The sequence below is a fragment of the Poecilia reticulata genome, linkage group LG8 (assembly GCF_000633615.1).
Source record: "Poecilia reticulata strain Guanapo linkage group LG8, Guppy_female_1.0+MT, whole genome shotgun sequence".
NCBI lineage: Eukaryota > Metazoa > Chordata > Actinopteri > Cyprinodontiformes > Poeciliidae > Poecilia > Poecilia reticulata.
Genome location: NC_024338.1, coordinates 12808981 through 12826801, shown reverse-complemented (window position 1 = coordinate 12826801; position 17821 = coordinate 12808981). Strand labels below are relative to the sequence as shown.

The 17821-nt window shown below is 39.3% G+C and overlaps 2 protein-coding genes across 3 annotated transcripts; both read left to right on the top strand.

Moving 5' to 3' along the window:
• Positions 1-656: 656 nt before the first annotated feature.
• Positions 657-4948, top strand: btbd17b (BTB (POZ) domain containing 17b). Its single transcript, XM_008416174.2, has 3 exons — positions 657-956; positions 2117-2402; positions 3184-4948. The coding sequence occupies exons 1-3, from the start codon at positions 863-865 to the stop codon at positions 4256-4258; spliced, it is 1455 nt and encodes a 484-aa protein (XP_008414396.2). The 5' UTR covers positions 657-862; the 3' UTR covers positions 4259-4948.
• A 670-nt stretch (positions 4949-5618) lies between these two features.
• Positions 5619-17761, top strand: LOC103468828 (dual specificity mitogen-activated protein kinase kinase 6-like). 2 transcript variants are annotated; one of them, XM_008416175.2, is made up of 12 exons: positions 5619-5968; positions 12595-12664; positions 13057-13105; positions 13197-13310; positions 13473-13592; positions 13673-13789; positions 13888-13939; positions 14040-14167; positions 14342-14419; positions 15289-15428; positions 15670-15715; positions 15914-17761. In XM_008416175.2, exons 1-12 carry the CDS (start codon positions 5950-5952, stop codon positions 15989-15991), a joined length of 1011 nt encoding a protein of 336 aa, XP_008414397.1. In that variant the 5' UTR covers positions 5619-5949; the 3' UTR covers positions 15992-17761. The 2 variants fall into 2 exon arrangements, with proteins under 2 accessions (XP_008414397.1, XP_008414399.1); XM_008416177.2 differs by having other exon boundaries at positions 15670-15719.
• Positions 17762-17821: the final 60 nt, after the last annotated feature.

Sequence of the window (17821 nt, the reverse complement as noted above, 5' to 3'; positions counted from 1 at the left end):
TATTTAGTGCAACTATTTATGTCACACAAATTTATCTAGCACATTTGGGCTCAGTAAAAAGATGCAGCTGGAAATAGATTTATTTACATGTCTGCAATGGTTTCATTTTCTGTGACTAAACAAATGTCTTTCAACAGCAGTTAGCTCTTCAGGGGAAACAGTCTGGATTTGCCCTTGCATGATAGACAAAGCTTCCCTCAAATTAATGAACAGACCAAGCATAAAATAAATTATTCTCACATTAGTCAGATTAATGAGCTGTCCAAGAAATAAGGGCTTAAAAATCTGCTGGAGATAAATTGCGAAATTTCACTGACTGCCATTGGTCACACATATCAAAGGCCCAATTACTTTTGGCTGATTGTCTCAGTGGCCTCTGTGAAAATTAGCCGACTAATTAAAGCACTCATGGTGCTTAACTTTAAAGTTCTGTAGCCTGGAGATCAGCAGCATGTCCGTGCCATTAAAATGGGTTGCTGCGTTATTATTGATTCCTAATAGCGCCAAAGCACAGCACACTTTAAAAAAAAAAAAAAAAGAAAAACATTAAGCTGAGTCCTTGGCTGGCCCGGTGCCACTGATCAATGCCATGTTACATCCAAAAAGGGAGAGATTCAAAATCAAAGCTGTCGCTATAGCAACGCCCCTGCCTGATTCCACCAATCAATGGAGTCCGCGGGGTTGTGAGAGATGCGCCAGGGGAAAGGCCAGCGTCCTACATAAAGAGTCCAGGACAGGGAGCTGGGCAACACAACAGGCAGCACACCTTTCTGCACACATTCAGCCGGTAGGAGAGTGGCGCCGAGAAAAAGAGGAGAGGGGAAAGGACAAAGAAGCACAGGCAGTGAATAACTGGAAAGAGATGGAGCGCTCATATGAACACAAGACTCCTTGCTGGGTTTATGTAGGCACTCTGCTCTTCTTTTTCCACTTCCACTCAGTCACTGTCAGCGGAGGTAAGATCACAAATGGTTTTAGTGGTTTGCTGTCACTTGAACAAAAATATAATAGCAATATCTTGCATTGTTAAGGACGGCGAATTGTTCTATTTCAGTCCCGCTTCCCCCATGCTGTTACTGGGTAGGGGGGCACAGCATGAGTGTGCGGCTTGATGGATAATTATTTATGCAGCTCATTCTGTTCTCATCTGTGTGCCTGTAAAGAAAATCCAAGTTCATTTGTCACCTGGCATTAAAACAATAAAAGACACTTTGCAGGCTGTACTTGCTCGTCTGGGGAAATCATTTTTGACAGAGACTGCTGCAGGTCATACTACACAGCTTTCAGATTAGTTTTAATGAGTAATTTATGGATGAGCATGAATCAAATTACATCCGCTCTTTTCCTGCCTAAGTGAAAGAAGCAGAGCAGAATTCATCAATAAGTTTGCGTGTGTGCCTACTGTGAAGATTTCACGTTTTTCTCACAGAAAGTGAAAATAGTTTATTACATAACAGATGGAATGTGCTGTTTGCGCCTAATGCAACGCCTTCAGTTAGTTTTCAGGGGGACAGACTGTCACAAACATTTGACAGCGAACATCCTCACACCACTTCGTGCTCATCTTGCGTAGAGGAGAAAGGAGACTTTGAAGTTGGGGTTCTTGATTGTAGTGGGACATTGGGAGCTCTAAAAGGGAGTCAAATGTGCCACCCCTATGTCTCGTTAAACGCCCAGCAGGAGACAAACAAGGCAGCTCATATGGAAACTTTACTGACTCTTTCATGTGGGATTCTCCACAGCTTTTTCTTGTGTTCCAAGGCAGGCTTTAGAACCAGCCATCTGCAAAGGGGCTGCAAACTCGTCGTTCATGTTGGCTGTGCACCTGGCGTCTGAGGTTTTCTGAGTCAGCCACCTGGCTTCTTGTTCCGTTTTTTTCAATTAACTAGGAGAGTGTGAAGAAAAGCATGTGTAAGCCCGATCTTTCCTTGGCAGATACCATCGGCTGTGGCTCAGCTGAGGAATTAGGATGTGCTTTTCCAATTATTGCTGTGCCAGTTATGAAGGTCCAACAGAAAGATGTGCATAATAGTGCAAAATGTACATCCAAATTTAAAATGGAATGAGCCTGGATGTGAACTAAACAACCTACTAATATCCCCCTTTTCTTGCACAGCTCCCCTGAAGCAAGAGGCAGCACTGGACAACGGTGCCACAGTGCTGAATCACTCCATGCATTTGGTGCATCGCATGGAGAACTTGCTGACCTTGGGAAACAGTAGTGATGTTAGCCTGCGGGTGCAAACCATGAACACTGATGAGGTGAAGGTGATCCAAGCCCATAGTCTGGTCCTTACCCTGCAGAGCGACGTGTTTGAGGAGCTGTTGCTCAGCCGGAACAACAGTGCTCTGGTGTTAATTGAAACACCAGAATGTGCAGCTGTCTTTGACAAGTTTGTCAGGTAAGGATCGACTTAGTACCTGGGCTTCTGAAGAGCAGAGGCCCAGGTACTAGGCCTCTGCTAACAGTCAGATTAGACTTTGTGGATCATTTTTATTTAAGCAGTAAAATGTGTAGTTGTGGTATAGCAATCTTTTGAATTATGGGACAGATGAATCTATTAATAAAATCAAACTAGAAAGAATTACTCGTGAAATTTACTCATTTGCAAGATGGATTATAATACAGTACCTATGTATTAGTAGTTTTATGGTACTGTACGTTTTACTTTTGCTAGCATAATATTATTATCACTACTCTTACTTGAGTAAACGTTCTGAATACTTTACTAACTGCAAGTAACTTCACTGATTTAAGAATACGTAGGTTAATCTAATGTTATTTTACATCTGCTGAGGCTGTTGAGCCATCTTGTAATTAAACGAATACAAAGCATGATGGCAAAGCACTATATACTGCCATTGGAAGCACTTTTTCCTACACACATTAGTTAATGTACAATACCGCTTAAAATTTATTTTGTAGTGATTTTATGTATTATCTGTAGTTATAAATTTCAGAAACTGTTGAGTTGTGTGCTTATGAAAACTTTTTCAGTAAAATTCTCCACAATTATTGGAGAGGCAGAATGCTTTATCTTAATGAGAATCCTAAAATTAAAGTTTTGGGTTGGGTTTCATTCAGTGACACAGATGTGAAAAAGAAAAGTTTCCTAAAATACAGTGTGCTTTTCAGAAACAGTTTCTGTCTAACAATACTTTCAAAAAGATGTCTTTTTTCAGATATTTGTACTGCGGTGACATCTCACTCCGGCTCGATCAGGCCATATCCCTGCACAAGTTGGCAAGCAAGTACCGTGTGTGGGGCTTGCAGCAAGGCCTGACCCAATATATGACTCAACATCTTTCCAGTGATTCGCCCACAGGCCACGTGGTTAGCTGGTACAACTATGCACTACAAATTGGGGACGCAACCCTGCGGGACAGCTGTCTGCAGTACCTGTCCTGGAATCTGTCCTCTGTGCTGCAGAGTGGAGAATGGGGCTCCATCAGTGAAGACCTGCTCCTGTCCTTGCTCCAGCGCTCCGACCTCATTCTGCAGAGTGAACTGGAGCTCTATGAGGCGCTGGAGTCCTGGATCAACCAGAACCAGCCAGTCAGCTCAACAATAGAGACTGCCCTGAGAGCTGTTCGGTACGGCATGATCCCTCCTCAACATCTCTTCCGTCTTCAGAGGCATTCACCCCTCATGGTGAAGTATTATGAGGCCATCCGTGATCTCCTCTATCTAGCTTTCCAGTTCCACTCTGCCTCACCGATTCAACTAGCCAAGTACTTTGACGTCAACTGCAGTATCTTCACTCCCCGTAACTACTTGTCCTCATCTTGGGGCTCTCCTTGGATCATCAACAATCCCACCCGTGATGACCGTAGTTTCAGCTTCCAGACCCAACTTGGACCCAGCGGCCATGACTCCAGCAAGAGAGTGACGTGGAATGCCCTGTTCTCCCCTCGCTGGCTCCCACTCAGTGCCAGGTCTACCTACACTGAGTTGGGCGCCATGCAGCCCACTCGCACAGAGGGAGGTCGACCTCGCATCATCGTAACGCCGGCCACCTCCAGCCCCGACTTTGCTGGAGTGAGTTTCCAGAAAACGGTCATTGTGATGGCAAAGCAACAAGGAAAAGTGATTGTCCGCCATGTGTACAACTTCCACCAAAGTACAGAGGAGGCTGGGGATTTCTTGGCGGATGCTGACCTGCAACGCCGTGCATCGGAGTACCTAATTGACAGCTCCCTCTATCTGCACGTTGTGATCAAACCTCTCTACCATAGCTTGCTTGTTGCCAGGAAATAAAAACAGGAATTTTTTGTGTGATCTCACCCAACCCTGATCTGCCCACACAATCACATGCACATGTTTCAAAGCACACTCATATCACAATATGTGTATGTGTCAGCCCCATAAATTCACACTAACATTGTTTCATTCTTTTGTCTTCCACTTGTATAGCAAAAAGTTAAAAGTTAAACTGCAATACAAACTGTTATTGTCACCTTTATTATTGAGAGCAACATGGAACATAGGTTGTTGTATTTCTTGAGGTATTTCAGTAAGTAATAGTTTTTCCTTGAATTAATGAATCTGTGTCGCTGCCGATGTTTGAATAGGCCATATACGGTATGTATTTTGCTTTGAAAAACAAAATAACATTCACTGTTACATTTATGTATTTTTATTTTCTTTGCTGTCAAATATAGATTTGTAGTTCATGGCAGATATTTTGTACGTTCATTTATGCTCCACTTTGAATTTTAGATATCAAAATGTTTTCTAGGGTTTAATGTGATCTAGTTTGTCTTACAAGACTGAAAATGTATAATTGCTGCACATACATTTTTTTCCCTTTCACATTGCTTGTTGACTTAGTTATTTTGTATTTTTAACATGTGTTTTCTTTAGCTTTTTGAAAACCCAAGCAGTATGTGATAATGAAAGAAAAAAAAGTAAATAGCCTCATACAGGACAATAAAAAGTTAAATTCTAGATGTTGATCTGTCTTTTAACGTAAGACTTAGTAAGGGCAAAAATATCTGACTTATTTTAAATACCATTATTTTGTTTTTCTCTTTTGTAAATCAAATAATAAATAAAAGTTTTGTTTGTTGATAGACATTGTTTCTAGATAACTCTTTATATGTCATGATTTTTTTTCTGCTTCTTAAACTTTATGGGTTGGTTGAACAGTTAACAAGTGTATTACCACATTCGTATTTACCAATTACATATTTCCGTATTATTGCTACAAAATGTTATATTTGTTTTAAGAGTAAGCCTTTATTCATTTATGTATATTTACATTTTTTCCAAAGTAAAACGTAAAGTTAAAAAAAGAAGCAAAACAATTGTCATAAAGGTTCAGTTTTGTTTTTTTTTAGCAAACCACCTGTAAGTACAGCTGATACTAAAGTAATAATTTGTGAGACAAACCAGTTCAACTTTTAAAATATTAATTTAAAAATGTGATTATTTGTGGGGTAAAGTATGTTGTAGCTGAATAGATTAATGACCTCAGGGTCTGTTAAAACAGAACTCCTTTAATTACAAAGTGAATCTGTAACAATTTTGGGATTTCTAGTTTCATATTCACCCTCCAGTTGGGGTTGGTTATTTTACAGCACGGAAACTTCACCTCCCATGAGGCGTAGCACATGACAGGAAAGACGTCATCACGTCGTTGGAACCCTCAGCTGTCAGACTTTGGCCACCCCGGCGAAGGTTTTGTTAGCAAACTAAGTCGAACTGCTCAGCTTTTTCAAAGTTTAAAGTTGTGCACCTTGCTGCTCGTCGTTCTTTGAGCAGGTTATTGGCGCACTAGACTTGCACTAAGGCAAATTGCCTACTTTTTTTTTTAATCGCTGCTAGATCTTTGCACCCGCGAACCAGCGTTCCTGAGCGGGTACAAGAGTAGATGCAGGGAGGGAGGGAGTAGAGAAAAAGGCAAAAGTCTTTGTGCTTCCCTTCCCCCTCATCAAAGCAAAGGGGAAATGTCTCTATCTAAAGCAGGTAAGAGTCTTTTTGTATTGTTTTGCAAGCAGCTGCGCATATTTTTGTCCCCCGCCTTGCTGGAAGAGGAGGAAGAACTTTAGCTAGCTTTGTGTAATGTAACCTTGCCAGGTGGAAGGCTAGCTAGCCAACATGTCTTTCCTGCTTTCTTTTTTTAATCAGTACACAAAGTCTTCAGATATCCTACAGCTAAATGTTACCAATTTTTGCTATCCCTGACTTACTAATGGATAGTTTTATTATTTGTGTGGCTAAAGTTGCTCTGTTGAACTTAGCTAAATATCGTAGTGTTTTTTTGTCCAACTTTAAATATGAAGCAAATTTAGCTGGAAATCACTTCGCTCTCTCTTTGATGCTTAGTAGAACCACAGGTGTTTTTCTGCTTTTTTTTTTTTTTTTGCACACTTTTTGTTCGGCGTACATATATTTTAGCCTCGTGTTTATGAAGGAGCAACTTTAATAAATTTTTTTTTCTACATTCACGGTAATCTGGAATCAATGAGAAAAAAGCAAACAACCAAAAAAGAAAGAAACCACTCCTTGGAAAAAGAATCAAGGCTCTTCCTCTGCGTCACAYATAGCGTGATTGTAATGATGTCAATTTACATTTCAAGTTCAGCGCTCGTGCTGTTACACAATCATAGCAGCGTTACCATGGTGGGCTGCACGCGCTGGGCGCCGCTCAGGCAGTCAAAGCGCCCCGGCCTGCGGTGGCAGGTTTAGACTTGCAGCACCAATACCAAACGCTGTTTCCCTACTTGTTGATAGTTGACTGGCTGCAATCACTCTGATCGTCACGCAGGTTCTGCTGCTGTCTTTACTGTGCATTTTCTGCGTGTTTAAGAGTGTTTAGTTTCATTCAGACTTGTTTTTTTTTTTTTTTTTTGCTTTTAGAGAGCCTTGAGATCTGTTAGTGCTGAGGCATGCTTAGAGATTGGGTTCTCCCGAACAGTCCTGATAGGGTGGTGTGGAAGATTATCTGCGCATGAGTCATCACTGTCTGTATATGGACCTGCTCTAAGGCTGGTGCTTCCTGATGGTGACTCGCCTCGCAGCTATTGACACTTTGATCCCATGTACAATCCAGAAATTCTTGCTCACATTACGTATGTATTTCGGGTATTTTCCACTGAGCATTTAGTATACTCAGAAGAATGCATGCATGCTCTTGTCGATACAACTCCCTATGTTTACTGAGAATTTAAAAAAATTATAAGTCAGCTGTTTTTTTTTTTTGCTGTTTTTTTTAAACACATCCCCACCCCACATCCTGCAAGGAACTACTGTTACTCAGATCCCTTTTTTTTGGAAAATGATTATTTGCTGTCATGTGTTGAGTTGCTTGATCAACTTACCACAGCTGTTGAGCTGTTGCTGATGTCATGCGACCATTGTACCTGGTGAGTAGAGATGAGTCTGTTCCTATTCAGCATTAGCATGAGACCAGATGGGAATAGTATTTAGGCTCAAGTTACGGTGGACAATATAGCAAATATATATGACTTTAAGAAAAAAAAACTTGAAAAGCACATCAGTAGTTGTAGTCATTCGTGTGTCACTCTTACCAGTGTACTCAATGTCTTTTGCATTACCTACCTGTCAGGTATAAATTACAGTCTGCAGCCTGAACACACAATGAACCCAGCATTCATTCTTTTTTTCTTTTTTTTCATGAGCAGATGACATACTGCTCATAAGTGTGCCATGAGTATCTCCATGACTTTTTAATTTGATTAATTAAATGAAAAGGTCTTTTCACAACTTTGATGAAACATTCAAAAGCAAACCTCTTAAGAATTGTACAAGTATTAGAAAAACTAATAAATTACATCACTGACACAGTAACTATAGTAAGATAATTCTGAAACCTCCAGGAGAGTAGGAAATGGACAAGTGGCTATAGTTGTTGCATTTACATATGAGAGCTTCTTAGTGTTTTCTGGGCCAATGCCTGAAAAAAGTGAGGTAAACTGTTTTTTTTTTTCTGCCCTACATAGATTTTTGCAATGCCTGCTGTCCAATACATGTGATGAACTAGTGACAAGTCAAGCAGATAAAGCAGACCAATTCAGCAACATCTAGCTAATTGTTTACTTCCTTTGCATTAGCTGCTGGGTGAGAGGACTTGTAGTGAAGACAAAAACGATCTTGAAAAACAAAGCCTTTCTTGTGTCGGTTTTAATACCAAAAGTAGAGCTGCACAAGAAACTTTCAGTGCCATATGGTGGTTAAAATTTCATGCTGTACTTTTAGTGCCATCTACTTGCATCTGCATCTGTACAATCACTGAACAACAGTATCCTACTTCAGAGCTCCTTTTACATGAATTATTTACTGCATCAGTGCAGCGTGGCATGGACATAATCAGTGGACTAACACCAGCAGATGTCATAACACCCTAAAAATTGTGGAATACTATTTAAACTTTACACTGGACTTTAAGCAATGTGACTGTGCCTTTCCACAATTCTTCCATATTTCCAAATGAAGAAAAGATAGCGTTAGCCAACTGAACAACAGTACAGTTGTTTGTCTCTTTAGCCCAGATTAGAGGCTTCTGACATCTGTGGTTCAGGACTAGCTTGACACAACTGATGCTACATTTGTAGCCATGTGAAGGATTTGTCTATTTATAGCATCTCTTAAAGCGCTGGCTCCGGTCTCAGTCCTCTCCTCCCTCAAATTTCTGAATACATTTTACTAAATGATTATGTGAAGTCTGTTTTTATCCCTGTTGGTGGTGCACCTTTTGTGTCACACATTGCACAGTGAATGTGTTTTTTATATGAATATGTTTTCACACATAAGTCTATAAAAAAACAGCTTCTTTATCAATGACTATTTGTGGCTTATCCTCCTTGAGGAGGATGTCGATAACCTGCTGTACTTGTGAGTTTTTACACATGCAAGCAATAGTCATGAGAATTACAAGAAATAAAATCTTGGCATTTTCAGTGAGTAATATATCTATATATTTCATACTTTGCATATTTTTTATTTGAGCAGCTGGATGGACTAACTGACATAAATGTCTGCATCAGAGCTGAAAAGCTAAAGTGCTAGGGCAGTAGAGGGGATAACTTGTAATGGCAAGGAAAGAAAAGTGTCAAAAGTATTAATATTCATTTGGGCTGCATGATGAATTTGTCAGCATTGCTGTCTTGGATCTTGGGTTTGAATTTATCAGGGCCTTTTTGCATGGAGTTTGCATGTTCTCTTCATACATGTTGTTCTCTTTCTTAGGCTTCCTCCCACAGTCCAAGGATATTCATATGGGATTTTGTGGTCCCATCAAATTGGCTTTTATGTTCGAGTTGGTGTGTGATTGGTTGTTTGGTGTGTGTATGAGCGTTCCCCTGTGACTGGTGACCTGTCCAGGGCACACCCTACCTCTTGTCCACTGGAAATTCACCCTTCTCTGCAAACCCTAGAATGAGTTCAGACCCTGAAACTGTCTCTAACATTACATATTAACTATGAGTACAATAAATAATTAGGTTAATTAACTTTAAATCATATATTTTATAATCCTTGTCTGTCTTAAATTTAGATCTTGATGATCATACAATCTTAACGAAGTCTTAATTTAACTGACTGAAACTTGCAGAAACCCTTTAGGTAGCATTGGTCTGTACTTCTGAAGGTCATTTTTTTGATAGACTTTTTGCTGTTTTAATTGTTAGCCTTCATCCAAAAAAGTGTTGCAAAATCTCTGTGATACAACTAACATCAGGGAAGAACAATGTGGTCTGCAGATTTATTCAAAGCATTCTTGGTATTTGTGATTATGAATAAACTGACCATTTCAAAATGATTAAAAACATTGCTGCATTTTAGCTATAAATGTGCAACTGCATCCACCTAAAACCCTCATAGTAACAAATTCTACTCTAAAAATAAAACATTTCCATTACCAGCAAAGGCATCTTACTGCAACAGTTACACTCAGTACTGCAACTGTGCTGGTGAAAAGGATCCAATAATTGCATTCGATCAAATTTCAAATTGTAAATGCATCATTGATGACTAATTGTGGAAAAAATATTTTGGACATCCAAGATAACAATTCTACAAATTTTCATGTTGGTATCTCACCCCTCCCACCACAATAACAATAAACAATACAGCTATAGCCAATTTTGTCAGCTGGCTTACAATTCAAGCATACAGTTGGAGCTTGTTGCAGAAAATCTGCTGTCTTTGGATCATCTACAAGCTGCTGATACTCACTGCAAGAACACCAATACTAAAAGCACTTGCCAGATTTTTAAATCAAGAGATTTGAGCCAGATCTGAATTCAAAAATGCTTGATTGGAGCATCTCTACCTGTGTGGCTCGGTTTTAGAGAGCTGAGTTCTTCCAGCAGAAAACTGCAGTGAGCTTGGCCTCAGTTTGCCCCTATAAGACTGCATGCAAGCCAAGTGAAGTGACATAATTTTCCCCAAAGGGTCCTGACAGTTGTGTTTGAGCGGATGTCCATTTGAGTCGGCTGTTAGTCATATCCCTATCCACAGCTTCGGCTGACTGTTTCCTCGACACGCCAGGTGCTGACGTTACTGCCTTGAAGAGATACTATTTCTAGGCCATTAATATTTTACAGTAGGCAAGTAGGTATTTAGAGTTTATAGTAAATGCATTGAAACATTTGTGAAAAAAGTTATCAAAATCCTTGCCATATCTTTATAGTATTTTAATTTTGAATTGCATGTGCAAAGGTCCGTTTGTTGTTCAGGTCTTCTGGAGCCTTTGACTGCTCTTGCTTTAATCCCACACAGAGGAAATGTAAAATCTATTTTTGCCTAAGCATGTGTGAGTAAATAACACTCGCTCTCTCTCTTCCAAATGAAACTTACCGTAGTCTGTCCGGACACTGTGTGCTTATTTTAGGCTTCCAACACAAAACGGATGTGTCTAGGTTTCATTGGTGGTCTGAGATATCTAGAATCTGTGAAAAGAAAAAAAATCACTTCCCTTCCAGCTTATTGTAGTAAGCAGGGGTTTACCCACACATACTTCCTCCAAAGCAATGTGCTGTCACTTAGTCAATGGAAAAATGCAGTCCTACAATAATCACAATTGCAGTTGTGCATTAGTTTGACTTTAGACAGCACGTCCTAAATGTAAAGCTTCATGCTTTTCTGAGAAGAAATGCACACTCTTATCAAGCATGTGTGTGTAGCAATGAGCCTGGTTTAATTTTTTATTTTATTTTTTTAAATGATCCGTTTGTGTTAAAATGTTGCAATCTGTTCAGATTTCCCCATTGGGGAGAAGCACACTAAACAGATAATTAGTGTCAAGGAAACTTGAGGCATTCTTCCTGACAGGCTGCCTGCAGGCTGAGTAGCTGTGTCATCCTGGCAGAGACTCGCGTTCACTTTTGGGAAGTCCCACAGGCTTCTGGTAAACGGTGTTTATGAATGGATTGCTATCACTCATTTAGCACAGGAAAGTCTCAAAGCCGCTCACATTAACTTACAGTGCTTAACAAACATTAAAAAGGGTGTATTGTTGTGAAACATGTGAAAAGAGAACAGTAAAATAAAGGATGATGAGGGAAAAAAAAGAGCAGAATGACTTTTTTGACTTGAATAAAAAAAGCTTGTAAGAGAGGAAGGCATGGTTCCCTTTCACTTACCTGCCTTTTACTTCACACAAAAGCTGACAGTCACTTTCCTTTTAGGTAGGAGAGCACATCAATTCCAATGAACAGTTTATGTAACTGACTTTAGAAGAACTCCAAAAGAATATAGTGACATTGTTTCTGGTTTTGTTGGTGTGGATAAGTGACCAAGGCATTGCCTGGTTATAAGCTCTACATTTGCAGTTTGATGTAAAACTGTAATTGTTTTCATAAAGTGAAAAACATGCAACACTGCTAGACAATGTAATAATATTATTACAGTCATTGTTTTATATTTTGGCACATGACAAAAAACGCAAACACCTGTTTTTGATTGTTTTCTTGTTGTGCAACATTTAATATATTTTTCTTGTTCTGCTTTTTGGAGACCAACATGAATATAACTGACTGGTATAAGCCAGTTAATTTGTTGGGCTATCAGCTCAGATAGGCTTTCTGTAGTCAGCTTCTTAACAGATAATGCATGTTGTTCATAGCAGTAACTGTTATAATAAAATGGTTTCACTTAATAGTATTTTTCACCTCTGGAAATATTTCCAGTTGATTTGAAAGAGAAGTGTATAGCTCTCTATAACTGGAACAATGCCACATTTCAATTTGCTCCATACAGTTTTCTCCAACAACTCCTTTTAATGGCTTTGCAATGCACAATGGTAGGATGGCAAATGTTTACATTTTTTAACCTAATGTTGTAAAAGTCATTATCCCTTGATACCTGTAACTCTACCCTTTTTAGACAAATACCAAGACGTTACCAAGATTTTTATTCAAGACTCATTCTGTTGAGGAAAAAAATCAGTTTGGAGTGATGTGGGTTTTAAGGCTTTGCAAATAAAAGGTTTGAGAAGTTTTCTTATTAGTTAGCCAGGATTTGTAAATAACCAGCTTATGGGAGATGCTAATTTTGGCTTGGTTAATGATTAAACATTTATGTTGGTGCTGAGATTATAATGTTTCCTTTATCTTTTGTGTCTTTTTAAGGTAAGAAGAAGATTCCGGGGCCGAAGCTGCCCATAGGAGCATTTTCAGCACCGCCCCCTCAAGCTACAGCGTAAGGCCCTTTTCTTTACACCAGCAACACCAGAACCATGGATCAGCTCAACCCATTGTCTGAAAATGGAAAGATTATGGCAGAACTGCAGAGTTACCAAGACACGTCCAATAAAAGTGAAATTTTAATGGATGTCCTTGCAAGTCCAGCACTCTGTGCAATCAGTCACATTTTAGTGGTGTGAATCAAAATCTGTGTTTATGGACGCACTTTAGGGTATTTATCAAAGAACAGAGGGATAAGAAAAAGGTGTTGTACTGTAAATATTCCTTATTTTGTACAAGAGGGGGCTAATACTTTTGCAAAGCACCGTATAGTTCTCAAATTTTATATGGTCGGTGGCATCAGGTAGTCAGTAATTTATTTCATATATTGCCGTTTTCTGTCTGCAGGCCCCCTCGAGACCTTGACTCTAGAGCTTGTGTCACAATTGGAGATCAGGTAAAGCTGCATTTTCCAACGTCCTTCTCTTTTGTTTGCTTTCTGTGTTGAACATGTGGCGTTGTAACATTGTGCTGACTCCTCCATGTAGAACTTTGTGGTGGAAGCAGATGACTTGGAGCCAATTGAAGAGCTGGGAAGGGGCGCCTACGGAGTGGTGGACAAGATGAAACACGTCCCCAGTGGTGTGATCATGGCGGTCAAGGTAGTCAAGGAAGCTGCTCAATTTATTTTCCTTTTATTTACTTGCTTTTGCAACACCGTAAATCGTCAGATTTCAGGCTGTAAACACTTGGATGGGCTAATGCAGAGCTCTAAATGCAGGTTTTGAAATCTTGTAGTAAGTTTGTGCTGCTTGTGTCTTCAGAGGATTCGTGCCACAGTTAATACTCTAGAGCAGAAGAGGCTTCTGATGGACCTGGATATTTCCATGAGAACAGTGGACTGCTTCTATACTGTGACTTTCTACGGTGCCCTTTTTAGAGAGGTAACACCTATTACCAGATAATAAGTAAATATTCCAAGGATATTTGGTAATGGAAGTCTATTAACTCGAATATTTTTCAGGGAGATGTTTGGATCTGCATGGAATTGATGGACACGTCTTTGGATAAGTTCTATAAAAAGGTTTTTCAAAAAGGCCAAACAATTCCCGAAGACATCTTGGGCAAGATCACAGTAGCAGTATGTTTGTCCTTTCAAAACCCCATTCCACCTGAATAAATGTGCTTCACAAAATTAGCATAAATCTCAGCATTTCCTTTTATAAAATTTCTCCACAGATTGTCAAGGCATTAGAGCATCTGCACCATAACCTCTCAGTGATTCACAGAGGTAAGTAAAATGAAGATCTGACTACCAACAATAACAGTTTACATCTCCAATGTGCTCCATCAATTGTCAACTTTCTTATGTTCTCAACATTTGCTTCCAGATGTGAAGCCCTCCAATGTCCTGATCAACGCTCAGGGACAAGTGAAAATGTGCGACTTTGGCATCAGTGGCCACCTGGTGGATTCTGTGGCCAAAACGATGGATGCAGGCTGCAAGCCCTACATGGCGGTAAGAGATGGAGGGGGTTGAGGAGTAGGAATGAATTGTACATCACCTATTGGTCTAGTGTCGTAATACTTTGTAAATGCTAAATTGTTAAAATGTATAACTCGTATCAAAATACAAAGGTAGCTTCAATATGAGGAAAAAAAACCCCAAAAAACATTTTTGCTATATTTTCAGCCTGAGAGGATCAACCCTGACCTCAACCAGCAGGGCTACAGTGTCAAATCAGACATCTGGAGTCTGGGCATCACCATGGTGAGTTTTCAAGCTTTGAAAAGCCTCATCTAATTACATCCAGTACGTATCATTGTGATACGATATCAACCAAATGTTGTTTTTTATATATATTCTTGCTCTCAAAATATATTGCTTAGTATGTTCTAATAAATAGTACATTGAAAAAGTGCACATACCATTTGAAATTTTTTTTTTATAGTTTGTCATATTACAACCAAAATGTTTTTTTTGTAACATACCACTATAATAATTATAATAATAATAATAATCAATTTAATTTATAATGCACTTTTCATTAATAGAAATCTTGAAGTGCTATAGAGCATCACATATATGAAAACTAGAAGGAAAAAATCCCATTAAAATACTTACAATTTTTTAAGACTATGAATACTTTAGTAGACGCTGTACTGCACAAAGCTCTCCATACTTAAAGGTTTGATGACACTTCAGTAATGGTGAGTCATTACTGAAAATAAATGACATTTTTTTTGTTGCTGTCCTTAATACATGGCTTACAATTTGATATGACTCCTACTTTGTCATTTTTTTGATGCCTTCTACCCCATTTTCTATATAAAGCATATCTGTTGGTTTGCTTCAAAACATGCATCAATATATTTCATATTCTCTGTAAATATTCCCCCAAAAAACCTTGCTGTACCAGTTCAAAACGCATAAAACATATTTACTTAATATGCAAAAAGACCAATGAAGTGACATTGACCAGAAATATTTAGTATTAAGTCACCTGAAATAGTTTGGGTCTCAGATTCCAATAAACATTATTGACTCATTCACAAAAAAACTTGACGTTACAGCATGTCATACAGCCCTAAAATTCATCAGAAACTTGACGCAGATTTCTTCTTGCCTCCATTTCCCAGATCGAGCTGGCCATTTTAAAATTCCCCTACGACTCATGGGGCACCCCGTTCCAGCAGCTCAAGCAGGTGGTGGACGAGCCGTCTCCACAGCTGCCTGCAGACCGCTTCTCCCCTGAGTTTGTAGACTTCATCTCGCAGTGGTGAGCTTCACGCTGGCAGTTGTGACCACACTCATTTGACTTTTGTAGTTTAATAGAGAACGTAAAGACTGAGGGGCCCAGCAGGGGTCAGTGTTTGCTCTGTGATAAATTGAAGAAATTCAGGTTTCAACACTTGTTTTTGTTTGTAGCTGCGTTTTTAAGATGTTTCTCATTTAAATCATAATGTGTAAATAAAGTGTTACATTTTATTGTTTGAAAATAATTTTCCTATGTCTTACAGCTTAAGCAAGAAGCCAGATGAAAGGCCAGCCTACACAGAATTAATAGTTGGTATATTTTTATTTCGCTCGCTATAAATACAGCACAGTCACTATCTGGTGTTCGGTGTCTTCCTTGTTTTTGCCCACAAGAGGTCAGACTTTTCCCATTAACCCACCAAGAAGACGTTTTGTATTTCACAGTGTCTGTCAGCAAAATAAAACATTAAGTCCTGCCTCATTTCCTAACCCTTTATTCTTCTGCAGAAACACCCGTTTTTCACCCTCCATGATGCTAAAGAGACAGATGTGGCCAGCTTCGTCAAGGTCATCCTGGATGATTGATGGGCTCACTCCAGGCTCCACCTCGTCAACCTGGGCGGGACCTGTCATCAGAAGAACCAATGGCCCCCCCTGCTCTTTTTTTTTTTTTTTAATAAGTAAAGAAGAAAAAAAACCTCACTGGAATGATGGACTCTCGTTCACCCACAGGATGGGAGGGTAACCCAAAAGACTGACAGCAGCTCTGGACAGGGTGGTATCGTGAACTTTTACGGTCAACTGGAGAGGTTCCATTCACTCCTCTAGGCTTCCTGTGTGAGCAGTTCTCCCACCTGACAAAATATGAACTTAATCTAATTAGCTGTTTTAATCGTTTTTTTTTATTTGCCCCCACCCCTCCATCTCTCTTTTCAGAATGACAGAGCCTGACAGAGCCAGCCCATTATATGTTTGTGAAATGTTGTTGATGAATTTCATATGCAAAACCAACAGTTAACGTGTATGTTGCTGTGTGCTGAAAGCTGTATTTGCGTATTTGTTATTCTTCCTCATAATACAGATTTTATTTTATTTTTTTTCTTTTGTTACTCTTTGTGATTGACAAGTGTGAATACTACGGGACTCGAACCTACCTTGTCCGATCCACTTCTGCCATGATGTGATTGGTCAGAGCAAGGGCTGCAGCCAGTGGGAGGCTCTAGGGCTGAGTTAAAAACTGAATAAAAATGTCAGAGGGTCACCTTCTGGGCAGGCCGAGTCATTCCTGGAGCACCCGATGGTGTGAATGTAAAGCATCCCATATCAACTTCTATCAGAGGCTGTGACCACTCTGTATTCTTCGTCTTTCTCGAGTATCAAAGAGTCAGCTCCAGTGTTGTGATTGTTACTACCTGGAAGTATTCAGGGTTTGCATAATCAAGCTTAAAGCTTTATCTCTTTCTATGTGCCATTTCGCAAGTTGTTCTAATGGAAAAAAAAAAAACAAAAAAAAAAAACAAAACTGCATTATTAGTTTTTATTTTGTTTCTACTTGTTCTGGTTTGGATTTTATTTCATCAATATTTCAATGTTTTCTATGCCCGTGCCCATATTTCTGTAGTCTTTTTGGAAGAGGCACTTGTGTGTTTTTTGTGTTTTGATTGTTTCAAAGAGCTTATTATGCCTTACAGAGACTGTGTGTTAGGGAAGTAATTTATATGCTGAAGATGTAAATATTATTTCCTTTTTTTTAATGTAACATGACACTGTCCAAACCTGTCACAGTGTAGCTGAATGGTAATCGTTGGTATTAGTTTTAATGCAGTGTGATGGATACACACAGACCGTACTCATATGGCCAGCTAAATATACATCKTTTAGGACTGATGTGCTGTCAAACTCCACTGCTCAGGTTTTCTGTGTTTTCTTCTACAGTATGCAGAGATTACCTTGTTTGGAAGGTGTTAGTTATTTCTGTCAGATCATACATACTATGCAAAGGCAGTTTTGCTTCTCAGAATCTTCAGAAACCAGTGAAAGGACAACAGCGGTCTCTGCTTTGTGTCTCAGTTTTAAGTATAAGGGAAAGCTAGCAACACTTTGGAAGCTGCTGTTCTTTAACTCCCCCTCCAATTCCTTTCCAGTTGGCCTCCTTTAAATGGCCAATCCCTTTATGTATAAAAATCTTTTTTTTTTTTTTTTTTTTTTTTTTTTACACTGATCACAGTAAGAATGGAACACTTGCTCTACCTCTTACTTCTTCACTCTGTTTGCCACCTTTTCGCTGGGTGGCGCTGACAAACTTGAACTATGGAAAGACAAAAAAATAAAGGCTTTATTGTTCAGTAAAGCTGACAGTAACCGTCATCATTTCTGATGTTCTTGCAGGGAATTCAGGTATACCCTAAGTTTTTC

Excerpts from the sequence above, each read along its gene's own strand:
- btbd17b (XM_008416174.2), top strand. The coding sequence starts at position 863 with ATGGAGCGCTCATATGAACACAAGACTCCTTGCTGGGTTTATGTAGGC. Across the intron at positions 957-2,116 it reads CTCAGTCACTGTCAGCGGAG|CTCCCCTGAAGCAAGAGGCA; the intron begins GTAAGATCACAA and ends TTTCTTGCACAG. Across the intron at positions 2,403-3,183 it reads GTCTTTGACAAGTTTGTCAG|ATATTTGTACTGCGGTGACA; the intron begins GTAAGGATCGAC and ends GTCTTTTTTCAG.
- LOC103468828 (XM_008416175.2), top strand. Across the intron at positions 13,311-13,472 it reads GTGTGATCATGGCGGTCAAG|AGGATTCGTGCCACAGTTAA; the intron begins GTAGTCAAGGAA and ends TTGTGTCTTCAG. Across the intron at positions 13,940-14,039 it reads CCTCTCAGTGATTCACAGAG|ATGTGAAGCCCTCCAATGTC; the intron begins GTAAGTAAAATG and ends ATTTGCTTCCAG.